The 21,814-nt window shown below is 33.6% G+C and overlaps 2 protein-coding genes across 2 annotated transcripts; both read left to right on the forward strand.

Moving 5' to 3' along the window:
• Window positions 1-346: 346 nt before the first annotated feature.
• On the forward strand, window positions 347-5,528 carry LOC123537973 (muscarinic acetylcholine receptor M4-like). Its single transcript, XM_045321933.2, has 2 exons — window positions 347-1,713; window positions 1,870-5,528. Exon 2 carries the CDS (start codon window positions 1,939-1,941, stop codon window positions 3,496-3,498), a length of 1,560 nt encoding a protein of 519 aa, XP_045177868.2. The 5' UTR covers window positions 347-1,713; window positions 1,870-1,938; the 3' UTR covers window positions 3,499-5,528.
• Window positions 5,529-6,024: 496 nt separating this feature from the next.
• On the forward strand, window positions 6,025-20,021 carry LOC123537990 (muscarinic acetylcholine receptor M4-like). The gene is made up of 2 exons (XM_045321951.2): window positions 6,025-10,377; window positions 18,593-20,021. The coding sequence occupies exons 1-2, from the start codon at window positions 9,990-9,992 to the stop codon at window positions 19,828-19,830; spliced, it is 1,626 nt and encodes a 541-aa protein (XP_045177886.2). The 5' UTR covers window positions 6,025-9,989; the 3' UTR covers window positions 19,831-20,021.
• Window positions 20,022-21,814: the final 1,793 nt, after the last annotated feature.

The following is a 21,814-nucleotide window of genomic DNA, read 5'->3' on the forward strand; positions in this document are numbered from 1 at the left end:
TCAGTTTTATTTTATCTGCTTCTAGATTTAAAGGACCTTTCAAATATATATGTTTAATAATTTCTGGAATATGATACGAAATACGAAATGATGTCTGCTCTGTTACATCAAAAATTATAAATAGAAGCATGATTTTTTTATATGTTATTCTCACACTAATGATTAATGTTGTTATTCTTTTTAGGTTCATCAAGTATACTTTTTAGTAATACAGTAAGAGACTACGTCAGTTAATTGCATCATGAGTCGTTTATGTATGCATCCACTCAGACATATTTCAAGTGCAGCATACAAAACACAATAACAGGTTAATCTAATATTGTAGCAATCTAAATTGATTATTTCTGCGATAAAAAAGTAAATGTTACTGTTATTGAAATTGTATGTTTAGTTGTCGTAAACATTAAGCATACACCGCCTGGAATTTTCGCAATATCAGAAAACAGAACGTTTTGTTAAGTATCTGGACGCTGTAGGAGAATCTCTGGTATGAGAGATGAAGTAAGATACTGACTTCGAATGACTAGTTTATGCGTAAACATTTTTATCAATTTTCAATGGAAGGATATATCAAACAAAACAGTGAAGTTGATAAATCGTTAATACCGATCTTGAAAGCAGCATTCATATAAATTTTCAAAGCAATTTTGCAAATGAACAATTGAATATTGGAAATATGTGTAAATAGATTAAGTGAAATATTGATATATGAAGTAGTGATACGAGATTGCCTTTACAGAATATATTGTACCATAATTCATTATTCAAGGCATGTGTTTTCATTCAAATTGATAAATTAGTGGCGAGGTATTGCCAATCTGTGCTAAATATCAACATATCAATATTTAATTAATCAAAGGAGAAATTTAAAAATGCATTTTATAGCTTAAAACAAAAGAACATGAAGCAAAATGACTGTTAATTGGTCAGGCACTGCAGTAAATATAATGAAATGCTGTAACAGTTTTAATGCTTGTTAAAATCTGCTGTTAGTAGGAATTACTCAGCATGTTCAGGTAAACATTATAATTGCATACGTAAAAGCGAATTCTTTGTAATTACATTGCATGTTTTTCTTTGAGACTATCGATGAAGATGGTGCATTTGATGAACATCTAAAGACCAAATAATAATAATAAATCTCTTTTCGTGGGATGATGTCTAAGAGCTCGGATATTAATGCGTTTGTTGGCGCTTAAATGTTGATACAAAGAGTTTGTAAACACTGACGGTAGGCGGTACTTAAAGAATGCAAGCAGGCAAGATATAAAAGATAAAAGAATGACTGAAAAACATCCATCGTTACTTTACTGGAGAGGAATATTGTTTATAAATAAATAATTATATCGGAATTACTGTACCAACTCATAACCACCTTGAGCACCATATAACTTCATTAGAGAACTTTCGGAGATGAAAATTCTAAACGATTTTCAAAGATAAACATGTGTTTCGAAGATTATACTAGATGTATATGTAATTAAATAATAGTTTGAAGTACGTATATAAGTCATCTTAATAGTGTTTCCAATTATGATCAACGCACACAATTTTGAATATTTTTAATGTTCTAATGACACAAAAATGCTTCCTACAAAAGTAGCATTTTAAATTTGATTACACTGCCGATATCTATTGAGACGATACTCGTGTACATATAGGATACGTAAAGGATACACTTGTATTTCCGGAAGGTTTGAAGGAGGAGATGAAGTAAGCAACATTCTTTCAAAACAGATATTTTCAAAACATACTACCACAGTGTAAATTGATTATTCCACACCAAATCTTGTTTTGACAATTATAGAAGAAAATAAAAGGCGTGCATATATTTCAAAAATTATGAAATAATTGTTTTTATTTTCATAGGTCGCTTTATGAAGGCTGTGAAATTTACGCAATAGATACAACGTTGTTTTGGTTGGAAGGAATTTAGTCATGGATTCTGGAAACACTGAAATTGACGAGGTTGAATTAACTCTTGGCAAGTCTTTTCAAAACGAAAGCAAAATGCAAAACAATGTTTCTCTTGAGAAGTACAACAAAGAAATTTTTATCACGATGCTGCCATCAATTGTGTACACAAACATAATGATTTTACTTGGACTCCCTGGCAATATCATTGTCTTCTACATATATTTAGTCAAATGGCGGAGGAGTACTTCAAGGATATTTATTTTGTTTCTTGCAGCTCTGGATACATTGAACTGCTCCACAAATTTGCCAATGGAAATCTATATCATGTGGAATTCTTTGAAGCTTGATAAACCTGTCTTATGTAAGCTTTCTCGATATTCAACATACGTGATGAATTGCTCTTCGGCTGTTATTCTAGTTGGCATCGCGGCTGACAGATTCAAACGTATATGCAGACCTTATCAGCGAGCCTTCAGTGAAACACAATCAATGTATATTTCAGTTGCTGCTATTTTGTGGTCTTTGGCTACCACGTGGCCATCTTTGATTTTTTACGGAACGCGAACAGTTTATCTTGGGAATGCAACTGGATCAGCATGCCTTCTACAGAATAGTTATGACACCTCACCATATCCTATAGTATATTTTACGTTTATGGTATCAACTACTATGATAACATTTGTGATATTAACTATTTTGTATTACCTCGTAGGTCTACAAATATATAAACATAGAAAGTTCAAGCTACAGAATTGCACACATGTACAAAAAATAGTAGATGACAAATCAACTACGAAATCAGAAAAGCCAAACGGGGAGAAGCTGGAATCTTCAAACAGTGATGCAAACAATGCCAATGAAAAATCCTGTGGAAACCATGATAAAGTTATTGTAGTTGTCAAAGATGAATCTATAATATCAAATGAAGACAATGAGGATGAATTGAAACCATATCAGTTAGGATTGCCATCGCCTTGTAAGGACGTTGGAACTAGTTGTGGTCTTTTGGATATACCGTATAAACAAGAAAATGGGCAACATGGTTCAGATTTAAATGTGTCCGATGTTTCAAGAGACACAGTTGAACATTTTATAAACGATTTAAAGGTTAATGAGGTATCGGCGCCAAAGAAGCAATCCCTTGAACGTAAAACTCAAATGCTCAAAGAAAAGAGTAAAAGTAGGCGAGTTAGATACTTACTTGTGCGAGGTTCATCAACACTAAATTCATCAGGAAAAGCCTCATGTGTCAACTGTTTAACTGTTAGAATCGGGAGATCGACTTTAATGTTGTTTCTCATCACGATTGCTTATGTAATAAGTTTCTTACCTTTCTATATCCTTGTTATTATCAGACAATCAGACAGTAATTTTGTTCCTAAGATGTCGAAATCCGGACTGGCATTTTATCACTTATTTTTAAGGTCATACTTATTGTCGAGTGCTGTGAATCCATTTATATACTCATTTTGTAATTCTCAGTTTAGGGAATATTGTAAAGAAAAAATTGCCAGTATTTTTCTCGAAAGGCAACAGTCTTTTATAAAACAGTCAAGCTATATTACTAGGCGTAAACATTGAAAAGTCTAAAATGTATAAACTGTTATCATAGGGACCACCAAATATTCGTTTTGTTAATATTTTTGGTTGTGTAACTTTTATTTTTTTTTATTACAAAAACGTCTTGACAAACGGGCTGGAATCATATGTTCACACTTATAATGTGTTCTTATCTTACTCAAAGCGTTTGTGACCGAGTGGTTAATATGGTTTCGACTTAATACCCATCATCGCTGTGGGTTTGGAATGGTGCGTGGAGTGTAGAATTCTTTCATGTGAGAAAAACATCCATCTGTCCTGCGGAAGGTCGGCGGTTCTACCCATGTGCCCGCTCGTGCCTGAAATTATTCTCGTACATAGGGACACTTTGGGTTTTCCTCTACCATGAAAAGCTGAAAAGTCGCCATGTAGTCATCCACCGGTGTCAGTGTGATGTAAAACACAACAAAACATTGTCGTAGGTAATAGCGTTCCAAGTGATAACTGACGTGAACTGTTCGCTCACTTTATTAAACCAAACATCATTTTCGTTTTATCAGTTTGATGAAAGGAACTAAAATGTCAATATACTCAACGAAATAGACTTTCATATAAATATTCTGAATGCGATTATTTCGTTGAGTGTTTGTCGGTAATCTTCATAAAAGCAAACAGAATAAATAGAAACATTGAGAAAAATGCATTCAGCTTATTATGCTAATTATTGTCAAATACCTTTAATGTTCCCTGAAGAGACCCAATAAATTCATTGAAGTTAATTTGCTCAAAGCTTCCTGGTTAAATGTTAATGAACTTTTAATAAGTATATGTGTTATTCATTTATAGCGCACCAGTGGTGAAAGATGTAAATGAAGACATCTGAATTATCTTTGATATCATGTAACTTTGATAGGTAAACACACAAACGTTGGCAACGAAACGCAAAAGATTCAGTCTATAATAAAAATTAGGAATCTGCGGTAGAAAATTGGTACCTGGCTATAGGCGCCTGTACATGGAATAACGTTATCTTAATTGGTTTCTCAGTGAAAAATAAACATAGTTACTAATTTGTAGTGTAGGTTTTGTGTTAATTGGTCAAGCTTGTAGTAATATTGGTCGATTTAGTTTGCAACGGCACTACAATATCTGATAATTAAACTTACAAACTTTTGAACTTTGCTTGCCTTGTTTTACAACAACCAGGTGTTACTTATCAAAATACGATATGAATAAAAGGTGATAATTAAGCTATATATTTTTTTAGAATATTTCTGATGAAAGGAACACAGAAAATAAAACCTAATTTTGATCCTGCCTCAAAAATGTTGCACCGTTGATAATTCTGTGACCTACTGTTTGATATTATTAGATAAAAACTGAAATATTAAAGATGAAACAATTTCGAAACACCTATCGCTGGTGAACATAATTTAACTATTCTTTTGAGCTCCACAATATGTTATTGTAGAATAATTCTTCTTTAGGAAATTCATTATCTTTTATATCGTGCTGCGGAAAACATTATTAAAAATTGAAAATTGTAATATTCGTTGTTTTGTTTTTTAATTCCGTCATACAACCCTAGAATTTAATTTAAAATACAAGAAGACAGATTCCCATATTCATTGTTCAAATTACTCGCCCGTTGTATGTTTTCCATGACGATTTAATAAAAGATATTGTGTCTGAAATCATTCGTCCTCCACCTTTGATTCATGTGGGAAATTTGACAGTTACTTGCGGAGAACAGATTTGTGCTGGGACACTGATGAGTTTAACTGACCGCCGTTCCAAAACTGAAATATTTTAAAAACGACGTTAATCCCAAAACAAACAAATCAATGTTCAAATAAGTCACGATCAGCCTCCATAAGAAACACTAATAATTTGCAGCAATGATTTGTCTACCGGGTTTTGAGGTATTGATTAAAATACAGATCTGCACATATTTAAGGTGTTGTACATCTGTATTTAATAACTTCTCCTGCACTAATTAAGAATGAAATGCATGACATTTTATGTTGGAGTAAGTTATACTTTTCTTATATGTTTTGTATAATAAGGTCTTTCTAATATGAGAGAAATGACGGAAATATTATACTGAAATCCAAGGATATGAAATAGACATATTAATTAACCATTTTACTACGTAGACTTACGTGCTGAATCGTTGGACTATCGTAACGACAGAAATGTCCTTGAGACCATGTGTCAGTCAAACCTTGTTTTCTTAACCAAACTAAATCCAAATGTTCGTAAATTTCGGCAATTTTGAAAATGTTATATACGCTCGTTTTCAGAAAACGGACATATTATGTGATGGTGGTTGCGTCCGTCTGTCCGTCATATTTCGTGTCCGGAACATAACTAAAAACCGTTCAAGTTATTGCCTTTAAACTTGGCACACTGGTAAATGCCTATGAGACAATGTGCATACCATGTCGGTAGCTCAAAGGTGAAGGTCACAAATGGAGCCCAAAGGTCAAATTTGACACTCATATTATATTATGTCATTTCTGGAGCATTTCTTAATTATTATAAATATTCAAGGTATTGACTTTAAAGTTAGCATACAGGTTGCTAGTGATGAAACGACCAAAGGTCAACTTCACAAAGGGTGCTCAAAGACCAAATTTGTCCTTCATATTTCGTGTCTGTAGCATAACTTAACTACATTCAATGTATTTGCTTCAATTTTGGTATATACGTAGGTGGCAATAGGACAATGATCAGAGCGCATGAACCAGGTGTGTACGTCAAACGTCAAGGTCAAAACAAGGTCAAATCTGTCTGTCATATTTTGTGTCCAGAGCATATCATGATAACCAATTATAAACTGACCTCAAACTTGGCATATAGTTAGGTGGCAATGACACGATGTTCATTAGTTTGATCTGTAGGTCAAATGTCAAGGTCACAAATTTAGTTACAATCTGTCCTTTGTATTTTGTGTCCAAAGAACAACTTAAAATGTATTCAAGGAATTGGGTGGTAATGAGGTTACTTGAGGATTCCACATTACTTTCCGCCACTCCCGTGTCCCCATCCCGCCCCTCCAAAAAATGAAAAAAAGATCAAGTTTACACTATCCTTTATATCTTGCATCTAGCTCACAAGTTCAAGCCTATTCAAGATGTTGATTTTAAACATTTAATGACACACATTAACCCCGCCCACCCCCGCCCACTAAACAAATCAATTTCAAATTCTTGTTTCTAAGTATTCCATCACCACTGCTAAAACCTAACCCAAAACCTCCATTCACTGCCGCTTTACACCCCATCCCCAACACACAACCAAGATAAATTATCTTATAATTTTACTTTTTCTTCCTCTTGATTTAAAACTGCGGGCGTATTTTGCCATGTTTTTGTTTATTATTATCTCATTTATAGAGAAGTGTGTGGCGCAAGTAATCAGAAATATCTAGAAATAAATGGTGCATATCATACATTCAATAATACATACTGTTCTGTCAGTCATCGTTTAGTTATTTCCGTCATTATCTTTGTTTGTTTAATTTGTTGGGCTTAACATCGCACCAACACAATTTAGGTCATATGGCGACTTTCCACCTTTGATCGTGGAGAAAGACCCCAGGTGCCCCTCCGTGCATTATTTCATCACGAACGGGCACCTGGATAGAACCACAGGCCTTCCGTAAGCCAGCTGGATGGATTCTGTCATTATGGTATTAATGACATATGCTGTAACTAATACGAGTATTACATCTGAGTAACGGGGACACACCTTTGCGATGGCAAACTTATAAGATTAGCTTTCAGTATGTTGTGTATATCGTCGCAGTTTAAGTCATATGGAGATTTTTTTTCAAGTTTTTATTGTTAAGAAAGACCACGGTGCTTCTCCATGCATTGCTACAGGCATGGGCGGGCTTCTGGTTAAAATACAAGAGACTTATAAAACCAGTTGGACGAATTCCTTACATGAAGAATTCTACACGCTAGGCGATGTTTCAACCCCTCTTCTGTAAGGGGCAAGTCATATGAAATCTGCGATTTTCTGAGCAGTCAGGACAAGTTACGTTACTTTCGAGTGCGCGTTTGTTAACTGTACGCAATTTCTAATATATTACTATATTTGTAATTATTGACATGCAACTTTATTTATCTCCTAAAAAGGTTATTAGGTAATTCTGAATGATTCCTTCCTACGCAAAGTTTGTTTTCCACCTGACATGCAGTTTACGCTTATTTCCTACAAAACGCATGACAATTTAAGATTTAGAAATGACTTCAATTCATTTTGGTTGCTAGGCAACATTTTTAATTAATTTCATCAAAGCTTTATTATTTCAAATGATTTCCTTGGTATCACTCTCAAGGTGTACCTCAAATTCATTAACATTCATTGAATTGTGATGAAACTGTCAAGTGTTACAAAGAGTAGACATTTTAATTAATCAAGCTGAAAACGACGCTCACTATTATTTTTAGCCATATGTAAATTTAGCAGTGATAATGTCCCCAGAAAATAAGTCCCAGTTATAACAAATATGATAGACTCAACGAAAAGGATCAAAACTATGGTCCTTATTTACCCATGAGAGTTTTAATTCATAATAACAAGTGCTATAGAACATAAATCAGAAATGTAATTAAATATTTCAAGTGTTCAATAATTTTATTTTCTCCTTAAGTGAAACAAGTATTCAAATTAATACTAAAGCTTGACATTTCGCAGATGTACTTACCAGTCAAAGTGATTAACCGTTTTTCGGAGGATAAATAAGAACAAGAGGTAAATATTTCAAAAAGTTCCCTTTGATTTGATAAAGATCACAATAATTGAGAAAACCCCAAATTAGCAAGTTTTAGCGTGATGGAATAAATATTAAAGACAAACACATAACATATTGAGGTACAATATATTGTAGGTTGCAACAAGAAAATACCAACCGTCTTGGTGCCATTGAAAAGAGAAGTGATAAAAAGTAGTATGAATATGTAGATGTTTGCAACAAATGAATGCAAATTACTTAATGCGTCTTTGTGCAAGGCTGTGTATATAAATGTAAATGTGCATTTCAAGTTATATAAGTAGCATTATGGAAATCTTCAGTATTTCTGTAGTGCATATTATTTGAAAGGGAGCCAACTCCGTCGTCCTTGCCTACCAATTAACGATTATCCAACCTTCCCCCGTCACTTTGGACATTTCTTGAAAACAGGTACATTTTCGTCCTTAAATTTTGTACATCTTTCATCAAAATTCATAGGAAAGGAAAAGTTTATTTGTAAAAATCATATTGCATTGTTAAACATGAATATCTATGTCACATTTTCATCGTACTTTAATTACGGATTAGTTGAAGATTTTTCAGTAATTTGATGGATTTTCTTGCATTTATCCATCGTCTGTGTAACGCTAAAAAAATGGCCGAATTTAATTTCAAGTTTATCTACAATTCTTTAATTTTTACTGAGATCTTGTTTAAATATTGTTTATTGATGCGAATCCTATTTTAATTCTTTATTTTGCCATTATTAAATGCATTTATTTGCGGTAAAGAGCCTGGAGTCGATATGACCCAATTTATATGTGTTTCATGGAAGTCGTGTTATGTATACAGCTTAGATCTGATCTACACAGATGATCGCATATAATGACGTTTAACTGAAGCTCGGCATACTTTTGTAGATGAGTCCAACTAATTTTTTTTGTGATCCAGGAAATATTGAGATAATTATTATTTTGACTATATGGATGCTAAATATATAGATCTATATATCCATAATATTATACCCTGTTTGGTGGGCTTTAGAATATTTGTGTTTGCCTAATGGCTTTTGTCATATTTGTAATGTGGGCTTTGTCTGGCCATTGTACCAAATTGGTGCCAGTCAAAAAATTTTGACTGCGTTTATATGTTTGTATATATACTTCTGATTTTCATTCCGGGGATACAAACATATAATATATTAATTGTTTCCGATTATCCGGAATGATCACAATATTGTTGACTTGCCATTATGCCTTGCTGGCGTGCAGTCAAATGTTTATATACAGGCTTTGTCTGGCCATGATCACAATAATGTTGACTTGCCATTATGCTTTGCTGGCGTGCAGTCAAATGTTATACAGGCTTTGTGTGCCGGCAATTATATGTATATATTATATGATATTACAAAAGTTACATATATATTATTTATTACATTTTTCGGATTAATTCTTGCAATATTGATATGTCATTATTCCATTTTTTTAGTGTAATGTTGGCTTTCTAATTACGATATTCATTAAATTTCCCAATTTCTACGGACTAGTAGACTTTACAACACGTACCCTTGTTTTTACCGCATTTATTAATTTGCAGATTATATTAATTTGTATAATTTCAATTTTAATTTTCAATTTTCAAGAATGTTCCCTATAGTGATTTATATTTATTTCCAGTATGTACGATAGGTATATAATAGTTGAACTATATTTGCCACTTAACCTCTCCCCCACCCCTTCCCCCAACCTCCTCAAAGAAATTAGTATATTAGAATTTTAATTTTCCTTTCATGTTGATTGACATCATGCCCCGAGCGAGACGTGGTCGTGGGAGAGCACTCCGAAATCAAGTTCAGTATATGCGCCAGAGGCCAGATGCCCAGGTGGAGCACCAGATACCACCCGTACCTTTGCCAGTTCCACAGATACAGCCACCACCACCACTTCCACAGCAACCACCACAAATTCCACCACTTCCACAGCAACCACCACAAATTCCTCCAGACCTGAATCTACCTCTACAACATCTCCCACATCACAACATGTTACCTCATCTGCAAGACGGACCTCAACCACCTCATCTGAATCTACATGACCTCCCCCAACAGCCGGAACCAGATGACATGCAGCCTGCACTTCAAGCCATTCCACAACAGATGCCGCCATTGCCTCAGCCTGGTAATGTTTTTAACTCTGTAATGATATATCGTTACATGTTTCAAATCAATTAAAGCAAAAAATATGGAATGGTGAATTTATCAATAATGCTTTGTTATCGTTCAAACAGCCCGAGCCGGAACAAGAAATCATTCCGTTAAATAATGGTCTTCTTGGATTCAAACCAAAAACAAGTAACGAAAAAGTCAATTCCATTGAAAAATGGACTGATTTATTTCTGATATATTTTAATATATATATTGATCGTCATCCTACCCAGTCTAAGTCTTTACTGCATTATATGCATACAATACGTTTAGCCGCAAAAAGGCATCCAACAGGCTGGGTCTCTTACGACCAACAGTTCCGCATCCGCAAAGCTAGTAATCCGGCCTCAGATTGGGCCACCATTGATGCGGAACTGTGGTTGTTATGCATGGTTTCGCCACCGTCCGATCAGCCCGATTTTATTTCTGCCAAACCTTGCTATGACTTTAATTATAAAGGATTTTGTACAAAAGCTAACTGTCGTTACCAACATAAATGTCAAAAATGTAACGCTCAGCATTCATCTGTTTCCTGTGCCAAATTAGTCAATTTTGCTAATTTCAGAGGAAGATCTCAAGGGCCAAGACGGCGATTCATTTCTCCGCAAAAATCTATGGGCATTAGGCCATACTCCGGTCAAAACTGACATATTAAAAATATATTTGGATTTATATACAAATCAAGAAGATGCAGTTTACTTATATAATGGTTTCAAATCAGGATTTCATCTTCATTATTCTGGCCCATGGATCCCTATTTTTTCCAAAAATTTAACATATGTTAATAATCACCCAGAAGTATTGAAAGACAAACTTCAAACTGAGGTTGATCTAGACCGTATTTTAGGCCCCTTTTTTAAAAAACCATTATCTAACCTGAGAATTAATCCAGTTGGCCTAGTGCCAAAGAAAACTGGAGGTTGGCGTCTAATTTCTAACCTCTCTTATCCGGTAGGTTTTTCTGTAAATGATTTCATTGACCCTGAAATTTGTTCAGTACAGTACTCAAAATTTGATAATGCCATAATGGAAATTATAAACTGTCAATTGTGGCAATAAATGTGGTATATTTGAACAATATATCTAATGCATTTTAGAGATATTTCTTGTAACGAGTTTTAGCGTTAAAGAGGAGAGTCTGTTTTATGGCTTACATTAAAACCTGTAGGTTATATAAATTATATTTAAGAAGATTCCCACTTTGATGCAGTTACATATAGTTATAAATTTGCATTACATTTTCAACAGCGGGATCCCAAAAATATCGGATTTTGTTGATTTTAAGTTATATTACATTATTACATCATACATGAAAATTGGGTACCTCTTCCAAAATTTGTTTATTTCCCTTATAAGTAAAGAAGGACATTCTGATTGCGTTAGAACAATTTAACTTATAATAAACACTAACTGTTTTCCCACGGCGATATGACTCCCGTGACTCTTCATGTAACATTAATTTTATTCTAAAGTTAGTAACTATCACAAGGCCGCTGTTTGGTAGCACCTCCTTCCATATCGAGTGCTCGAAATCATATCTCAAGCGCTTGACAGCTTACCTCGTGAGCTTGAGGTCAGATGTCGACCACTCGAAATAAGATGACGAGCTCTTATTGAAAGGAGTCAAGTATTCTAAAAAAATATTCGTTCGAGATACGATGTCATGCATACAAGAAGAATGAGACACGTTTACGCATTAGGGAGAGGGCGACCCAAATAACGAATGAATTTGTCAAAACTGTTAAAGTCGTCTCCACCAAAAAGAAACAACAAAACAACAACAAAAAACAACAAAACAACAACAAAAAATGTTTCAAGTACAATGTAGATACTATGCATGTTTCAGAATAAATATTTACAGCTGTTGTTCATTGATACACATTCTACAGTAACAGTTAATTGCATTTTGATCTGTTTAAAGGTTTTTCTTTTTCTAAAACCAAGCCTAGGCTGTCAAATTATTATTTCACGGTTGATTTTTCAAAGAACCTTTTTGCTAAGACTTTACACACATAGTCTATTTGATGTCTAAAAAGATATGACCGCTAGACACATGTTATATTAAATCTATCTGAGCTGTGAAACTCAGACGACCGATTGACAATAATTATTGCCTTTTTAAAAATATATATATAAATCGAGCGCAAGACATAATAATCTTGAGTGCACGATATATTACCTCTATCGCATGGCATCTTTTCTGGAGCTCAAAACATCTTATTCATATCGATATCTATCTTCTTGAGCGCGTGACATGTTCTCTCAAGAGCATGGCGTCTTTTCTTTAGCACATGACACATAATCTGGAGCGCATGATATCTTATCTCGACCGCCCAACATCTTATCTCGAGCGTCCTACATCTTGTCACAGCCTCAAAACATCCTTTTTTGAATCGCAAGATAACTAATATCGAATGCAAGATCGTTTCTTGCACGCACGGCATCTTCCTTTGAGTGAACGACATCTCATCTCAAGCGCTGGACATATTGCAGAATTTAATCATAAAGAAATAAGAACGTGTTCAAAGCATACCACTTTTTTTGTCTTGTTATCTTAGAAAATATGCGTAATACTACATATCTAAAATACGGTAAACAATTAAGGCGAGACTTATCTAAATGAACATATGCAGTTACGGAAGAACAAAACGTCATGTTCTGACTATGAAACTGACAATTTTACGGCTACTGATTAGTCTGGCTAGCAGCTAGATAACTTTTAAAGGAACAATAATCAAGATTAATTCAAGATTGAATCTGATCGAATATGTTAAGAAACATATGGCCAAAACTGGACAGACTGCTGTTTGGCAAGAAAGAATGTTGCACAGCACGCAAAATGCATTTCAGTATGAGCCAAATCAAAGGAATGCATTTCTTTTCAGATGTTATTATCCAATGTCAAAAACAATCACAGACAGATGTTATCTCCACAGTAATAAACTGTTTCCCAAATAATATTTGAATGAGATTTAATGTTTTGAAAATTTGAATGATAAAGATGACAATATATAAGAAACCTACGTCATGATCAAGATAATGGCCCGACTGATGTTGAAATATTTGATTGGAACTAATAGCACATTTAATAGATTTACACTAGGTCCTTACATTTAAAATTCTAGGAAATATGCACTTCTATCTCGTGCCTCCTACTAACAAACTATAGTTTCGCAACAGATTTAATTGTTCAAATGAATTTGCGATAAATTAAATTGTTCTATGTAAGAATATCATACCGATCGGTGCATTATAATTTATAAAAAACTAAAGTCTATAGCTGGAAGGGCTTCTGTTTCATTCGTTTGTGCAAAAAAAATCAATTCTATTCTAAGATATATGTTTTGGCACTTTTGTGCAGAATTTAAAATGCAGCATATTTGCTGGTTAAACGTTTTTCTCTCTGATCATTGTCATGCTGCTTTATTTGTTTCTGTCTGTTTTAGCGGAAATCAGATTGTATAATGTTATATCTACATTGAATTGAGAGAGTATTAAAGGCACTGCCCTCCTGATTTTGGCTAAAATAATCTTTCTTTCAAATTGAAGTTTAGTCATATTATGAACATTAGAATATGAGTTTTTATTTCTAAACTATTTCAAAAATGCCAAATCAAGAAAAAAAAGATACAGCGTCGGAAATCGAACCCGGACGCAATAAACAAGTTTCCCGTTGTCGTCACCAATAACGCTACCTAGGCTTTAGTGATTCATGCGCGTTAAATATAGATGCATTCGCGGTAAAACGTATCGCAATTTAACGAAATACCGGTATACTACGAAAAGGTGTTGGGTGCCGGCTGCTTTCCTTCTTATTTCTATGTAACAAAGTAATTTTACGAGAATGCAATTTTACGAAAAATGAAATCCTACGAATATATCGTTATGCCCTTACAGCCTGTTTTCAACTTGTGTTTATAATCGATACAGTTTACCTCGAGTAAAGTGTTACACACGCTTTTCGATTTTCATTGTAAAAAGAAGTTAAAACAATTAATTCTCATGTGTTTCCGTAACAAATAGTCTGTCAGTAATTAAGTTTCAAAGCATTCTTAAATATAGCATTATTTTCCAGATATCTAACAAAAACCTTTTTTGTGTAGAACGTTTGTTTTTTTTTTTTTTTTGTTTTTTTTTAGGGGGTATAACGCCGTTTTTCAACAGTATTTCAGTCATATAACGGCGGGCAGTTAACCTAACCAGTGTTCCTGGATTCTGTACCAGTACAAACCTGTTCTCCGCAAGTAACTGCCAACTTCCCCACATGAATTATCAGAGGTGGAGGACGAATGATTTCAGACACAATGTCTTTTATCAAATCGTCACGGAGAGCATACGACCCGCCCGGGGATCGAACTCGCGACCCCGCGATCCGTAGACCAACGCTCTCCCTACTGAGCTAAGCGGACGGGCTTTGTGTAGAACGATCTACAGGCTAGTACCTTGTAATTATAAATTATAATTATGACGGCCTGTTTCTGCAACGGGATAGCTAGGTAAACTTCCCAGGAAATGTGTGCATTTTTCTGAAAACATTATAGCTTTTTCTATACATGTTTCTTATTTTCATATATCTTTAGGCTATTGAGATAAAGTTCGAAATATTAAGATCATCTCTCAAAGTATTGAAATAGCTATCTAGCTTATAAATGGCAGCTTAGGGCACTTACACAAAAGTTATCGAGATGATAATGTAAATTATTGAAATAATTTTTCCAGGAAACCTTCGACTGTTGAGATAACCTTTTCAGAAAACTTCGTTTGACGAAGACGACTTTTTTGAGGTATCGTGATGGCTACCTAAATGTATCTATCTCGTGGCAGAAATATGCCACCATATATAATACAGCTACAGTACTGAGTACTTAATGGTATCTATGAAATGCATAGTAATGTGTATACTTGTCGCTGCATTTACACCGTAACTTTTCTTTCCGTGAGTTATTTTTGAATGATTCCTACTTCAAATAAATGTCACGTAGCAGTCTATCACTGTCCCATTATTGTTCCAACTCTTAATGTTAAAAAGAATGAAATTTCTACTTTTTTTCAAAACGTTTGATACTACAAAGGGAAATATTAACGAGTCATTTTGTCCTATCTTTACAGTATTCATGTTACTAATAATTTCGTAGGTTTATTTTATGAAATCCAAAGAACAATTGGATTTAGATTTCAATGTTATTGTATTACTCTAATAGATAACATTCAAACTTAAAGGCAAACTAGTTTACATTTAGACATTGTTTTTGATAATATAATATTATGCTAAAATACCTCAACTCCCTTTGATTGCATAAATAGGAGTGACACCGACAGGTATTTTCTAAAAGGTAGTCCACATTTCAAATTGATTTACAAAAAAGTGCCCCGTTTCTACAGAAATATAGACATATTTCTTTAATACCATTGTTTGCCTGCTTTAACGTTGTTATGGAAAGAGAAAATTATTCTAAATCATTTGTGTAATAAATCATTATTGCCAATGGCACTTCAGTTACATAATCCATCAGAAATGTAAATTACAAGAGAAAATGTGATTCAATCTTATCAGTGAGTTTGTTTGCCAATCAAGTTCTATTCATTGCTCTAGTGAATGTGATCTAAGCACGATGTTTGTTTTGTCTGTAACAGATGTTCATTGAAATTCGTTACATGGTATGACTCCGTCTTGAGGCACTAAAGCTGTGGAAGAAATTTTATCTTCTTTAATGACCCATAAACGTTACTGAAAAATATAACATTTCATGCAGTGGTTTACGCCAACAAGACTACAGTATATCTGCATTTTCATTTTATAAATATCTCTTGGAAATATCATGTTCGGTTCGTCAAGTATATCTTATGTTACGAGCAACGTGAGGTTATGTCAACTGTACCTAGAATCAAAGAAGTATAAAATACACAGAATGGCAACTGGCTGTAATCTCGAGCGTGATTCGACGTTATCTTAGTGAAGCGAGCATGGAGTTGCAATTTGTACCATTAAAACTACATGTAAAATACGTGTTAGCTTCTAAAACAACATTTGTTTAATATAATAGTCACAAATATACATGTGTTTAACTATAAATAAAAAAAAATGCGTGGTCATACAGTTGATAATTGATATAATTGACATGTGTCATTCTTTCGCATATAAAATGGCGCGTGGAAACTTCGGTACGAATCTCGTTTGTAGCCGCGGATGTTGGCGAGATTTTCATCTATATGCCTTTGCAAGTTGCCGATTATTATTATTTTATAAACTCTTTGTAGAATAACAACCTCAACGTCTTAAACCCCGCTCGTATAGATAATATATTCATCTACTCAGAAAGATTTCATCTGCATCATTCAAGGAATAAACATGTTTTTGTAACACTGTTGCTATCTAAATTGAATGCTTTAGTTATTAGCAATTATATTGCATGTTTCGTTTATACTTCTAAGTCTGTTATGACCATTTGGCATAAAGCGCCTGGAAGATTTACAATATCAGAGAACAGAATGTTTCGCTATCAAACGGGCGGCGGCAAGGAAATCTCTGCTAAAAGAGAATAGTGAAATGACTAGTTTATGCGTAACATTTACCTTAACTTTAAAGCGGGTGAATGTATCAAATGAAAGAGTAATTTAAAATTGCAAAACTGTTCATACAAGACTTGAATGTTACATAATGAGTTTGGTGTTGCCATAAATGAATAATGGAATGATGTGTAAATTAAGTGAAATATTGATATGTGAAGTAGTGATTATACGAAACTGACTTGTTAATATATTGTACTTTATTTGGGTAGAATATTGAAAACGGATTTATCTTAATGCAAGTTAAACATACAATTACATATGGTACTTTGCAGCTTAACACAAAATAATCTGAAGCATGTTTGTGATTTAGTAAAAGTGGTTATTTTAATGAAATGCCGCTATTGTGTTTATACAATTCGAAACTAAAATGCTAACAACGTGTGTTAAATACTTAATGTGATACGAAATCGTTATGTTCCCGAAGATCATATAAATTGTCTTGGTAAATGGACTAAAGCAAACACGTGGGCGTAGGGATGTATAATTACTTTGAATGTTTCTCTTTAAGCCTAAGTGCATTTAGGCAAAACAATGATGAAACTTTATTCGCAGAACAAAGCACATTTAGCCTGACAATAATCTGTTTGTTGAAGCTTAAATGATTATAATTATAAAGCTTTCTAAAGTGCGATGGTAGACAGTATATAAAGAAAGCGAGCGGGCAAGCATTGTGGGAAAGTACTGGAGAAGTACATGTTTAACAAGTATTGTTATGACGGAACTATCGTACTATCGCATAACATCTTTGGACACTAAATAAAAAAATCATTAGATATTAGAGAATTTTCTTAGATGAAAATCTGGATAGTTGTGAGAGATTTACATGTGTTGCTTGGATTAATTTAACGAGGTGTAAAATAAATAAAAGGAACGTTTCGAAGTACATATATAAAAGCTCACTTAATCCTTACCAGTCAAAAGCAATTAAAACAGGTGTTAAGAATATTTGCAGTTTCATACGAAACCTATGAAAAGGTTGAAAAATGCTTCCTACCAAAGTGGCTCTTTAAACTAATTTTAATGATTATCATAAACTGTCGATAATAACTACGACGATTTATATATATAGGATATAGTTGTTTCATAGAAACACATATTTTGGAGATTTAATGAAGGAGAGGAAATATTAAGAATGTTTTAAGCAGTTTTTAAAAAAAATGTTCGAAGGGTAATAGTTCACAGTGCGTATGTGTATTCTTTAAAAAAAACGGTATTGAATGTAAACATCGTATAGACTATGAGATCTCTCTCTCATTCTGAAATTAAGTTGCCTTTTATATGCCGCCCTAAAAGAGATTAATTTTTTTTTTACACAAGGAAAGAACGTAATTGGTTAAGGTGTAAAGCGAATATATCTTGAATTAAAATGGATTCTGATAGCATGGAAACGGACGAGGTAAGAGTAACTCTTGCTAACATTTTACACAATAGAAGCGAAATGCAAAACAATGATTTCCTCGAGACATACAACAAAGAAATATTTATAACGATGCTACCAGCAATTGTTTACACAACCATAATGATAATTCTTGGACTTCCAGGCAATATCATTGTCTTCTACATATATTTATGCAAATGGCGGAGGAGTACTTCAAGGATATTCATTTTGTTTCTTGCAGCTCTGGATACACTGAACTGCTCCACAAATTTGCCAATGGAAATCTATATCATGTGGAATTCTTTGAAGCTAGAGCAACCAGTCTTATGTAAGCTGTTTAGATATTCAACATACGTGATGAATTGCTCTTCGGCTCTTATTCTAGTTGGTATCGCTGCTGACAGGTTCAAACGTATATGCAGACCTTATCAGCGGGACTTCAGCGAAACCCAGTCAATATGTATCTCTGTTGCTGCCATCGTGTGGTCAGTGGCTACTACATGGCCATCGTTGATTCTTTACGGATCGAGAACAGTTAACCTAGGGAATATTTCAGGATCAGCGTGTCTCCTTGAGAACAGGTATGACACTTCGCCATACCCTCTAGTATACTTCAGTTTCATGATTACAACTACTATGATAACATTTGTGGTATTGATTATTTTGTATTTCCTCATAGGTTTACAAATATATAAACATAGGAACTTCAAACTTAAAAACTGCACACATGTGAAACAAATATTGGATGACAAATCAACCACTGTAAAATCAGAAAAATCAAATGGCGAGCATACGAAACCTTCAGACAATGATGACGTAACTAATCGAAAGGAAGAACACAGTATAAATCATGGTAATGTTCTGAAAGTTGTTGAAGAGGAATCCCTAATTCAACACGAAAACAATGGGGATGAATTAAAACCCATTCAGTTAGGATTACTGCCACCCTGTAAGGACGTTGGAACCAGTTGTGGCATTCTCGATGTACCGTATGAACAAGGAGGCGGGCAACATTGTTCCGATTTAAACCTGTTCCCTGTTTCAGGAGAGACTATCGAACATTCTTTCAAGGATGTAAAGGCTGATGAAAAGTCGGTGCCAAAGCAGCACCCCACTCAACGTAAAATTCAAAAGGTCAAGGAAAAGAAAACGAAAACACGAGTAAGATACATATTTGCGAAAGATTCGTCCACACTGAGCTGCTCAACAGTTAGAATTGGCCGATCGACTCTTATGTTATTCCTTATCACAATTGCTTATGTGTTAAGTTTCTTGCCTTTTTATATTCTAGTAGTTGTTAGACAATGTGACAGTGATTTTGCCCACAGAATGTCAAAATCCGGACTGGCAGCTTATCACTTGTTTTTAAGGTCTTATTTATTGTCGAGTGCTGTGAATCCATTTATATATTCATTTTGTAATGCTCAATTCAGAGACTATTGTAAAGAAATGTTTTTGAGAGTTTTTCCCAGGAGATAACAATCTTTCAACATAAAGTATATCATATAAGGAGGTATAAAAACTCTTAAATTTAATTTTTCTTGGACCACAAAGTACCCGTTTCCATGACTATTACGTTTTGTCTTTACTTGTTTATACATGTATAACCTAAAGCAACTTATTCTCATTTTATTGTTAACAGGAATTTTCTGAATTAAAGAAAACATGTATCTTTAATGTTAACATATGACATTATACAACGACACTTAGCAAAAACGAAAACAACGTTTCGGAGTACTAATACCATTTAAGTTCATTTTTCTAAAGACAGCGTTTGTTATAACGTTGTGTTTGTCGTAAAAACAGTTTTGCTTATTCTGAATGTTACTAATTGATAACCTGCGTCAAATTGTGCAACACTAGTACTTATCTTAAAGTTTGTAACTTAAAAAAGTACAACAATATCATCAATCTTTTCCATGAAAAACTAGAGTTTCCTGGTCATATAACAATTATTGTCTTAATAGAGTTAATCTGAACGTGACATTAAGACAAAGTGCTTAATGTGCTGTCCACTATCTTAAAGTTACAGACAGCATTGATTTGTCTTTGAATAAACGTTATTATATTTGTACATTTCATGAAACATTGTGTTTGATATTTTGTTGAATGTTCGTGTTTCGGTTAGCATCAGTGATTATACATCAGGCTTATTATGCTAATAGTCAATTATCTTTGTTTAAAGGCACTAACGAAGCTAAAAAGTTCCTTGATAGAGAGTAATGAATTTCTTAATAAGCATTTATGTATGTTCATTAATAGTACACCTGAAAGTTGCAATATCAATTACCCTTGATAGGTTGTAGCTTTGATGTTTTAAATATCAAACATTGGCAGCGAGACGCGAAACAAGCAGTCTAAAACCTAAAGTATATGTGGTGAAACATTAATATCTGGCTGTTGGCAATTGTGTAACTAATAACGTTATCTTAACTGATTCTTCCTAAGTTACAACGAACTGTGTTAGGTCTTTAAATTTGCGTGTGAAAATTGTATCTAACATTGGCATACCTTCTGTTTTCTAATAATTGATTTATCCGCAAACATTTTCAGTTCTGCAAGACTACTAAAGTGTTATCTATCAAAGACGTATCAATAAAGCTGTAACTATTTGTTGAATAGTTCTCATAATATGTGCCTAAAATCAAAAACAGATATTGCACTTTATCGTGCCATGTACCTGTTGCGTTGATAATTCTATAAAATGTTATTTTATGTTATAAGATAAAAACTGAGACACTATGAATAAACATTCCAGGAACATGTTTCACAGGTGCACTTACTATAACTTTCCATTCGTAGTCAACAGCTGATCATTATTCTAACAGCAATAATGTAAACATTTTTAGATGATTATATTAATGCATAGTTTCAGTTAGAAATGAAAATGATATTTCTAACTTTATTACGCTTTTTATAGTTCTTTTAAATCAAAGTGTACATTTTATTTAGTGTTGACAAATAATTGCACATTTTGTGTAACGGCATGGCTTTCTGATTACAAACATGATGAAATGATAAATATGTTTTGGAAAAAAATACTTGTTTATTGAAAAGAACAATTGACAAGAATCACTTTGAAAATCACGCATAAATTGGTTATTTTATTTTACTGTACGGCATACTACACTACCAATGTCACATTCACAACTAATATACCAGCACATACAGTACAACACATTGGAATTTGTTTAATATTGTCATACCATCATTTTATAACCTCTGTTCATGTCTCATAAATCAGTAGTGTGAAGTTTCTCTAGTCCGGTTAAGTTGAAAAGACTTGTTAAAGCCACTATTGATTTATAAGACATGGACAGAAATTATAAAATATTTTTCTATTTTAACCAATTTATTCTGTTATCATGATATATATAATATATAATTATAAAAAATGTTTTTTCAATCACTAAAAATGACCAACGTACACCTAAAAATTTTTACAGACAACAATGTTATCACC

Source organism: Mercenaria mercenaria, chromosome 1, assembly GCF_021730395.1.
Source record: "Mercenaria mercenaria strain notata chromosome 1, MADL_Memer_1, whole genome shotgun sequence".
Classification (NCBI taxonomy): domain Eukaryota; kingdom Metazoa; phylum Mollusca; class Bivalvia; order Venerida; family Veneridae; genus Mercenaria; species Mercenaria mercenaria.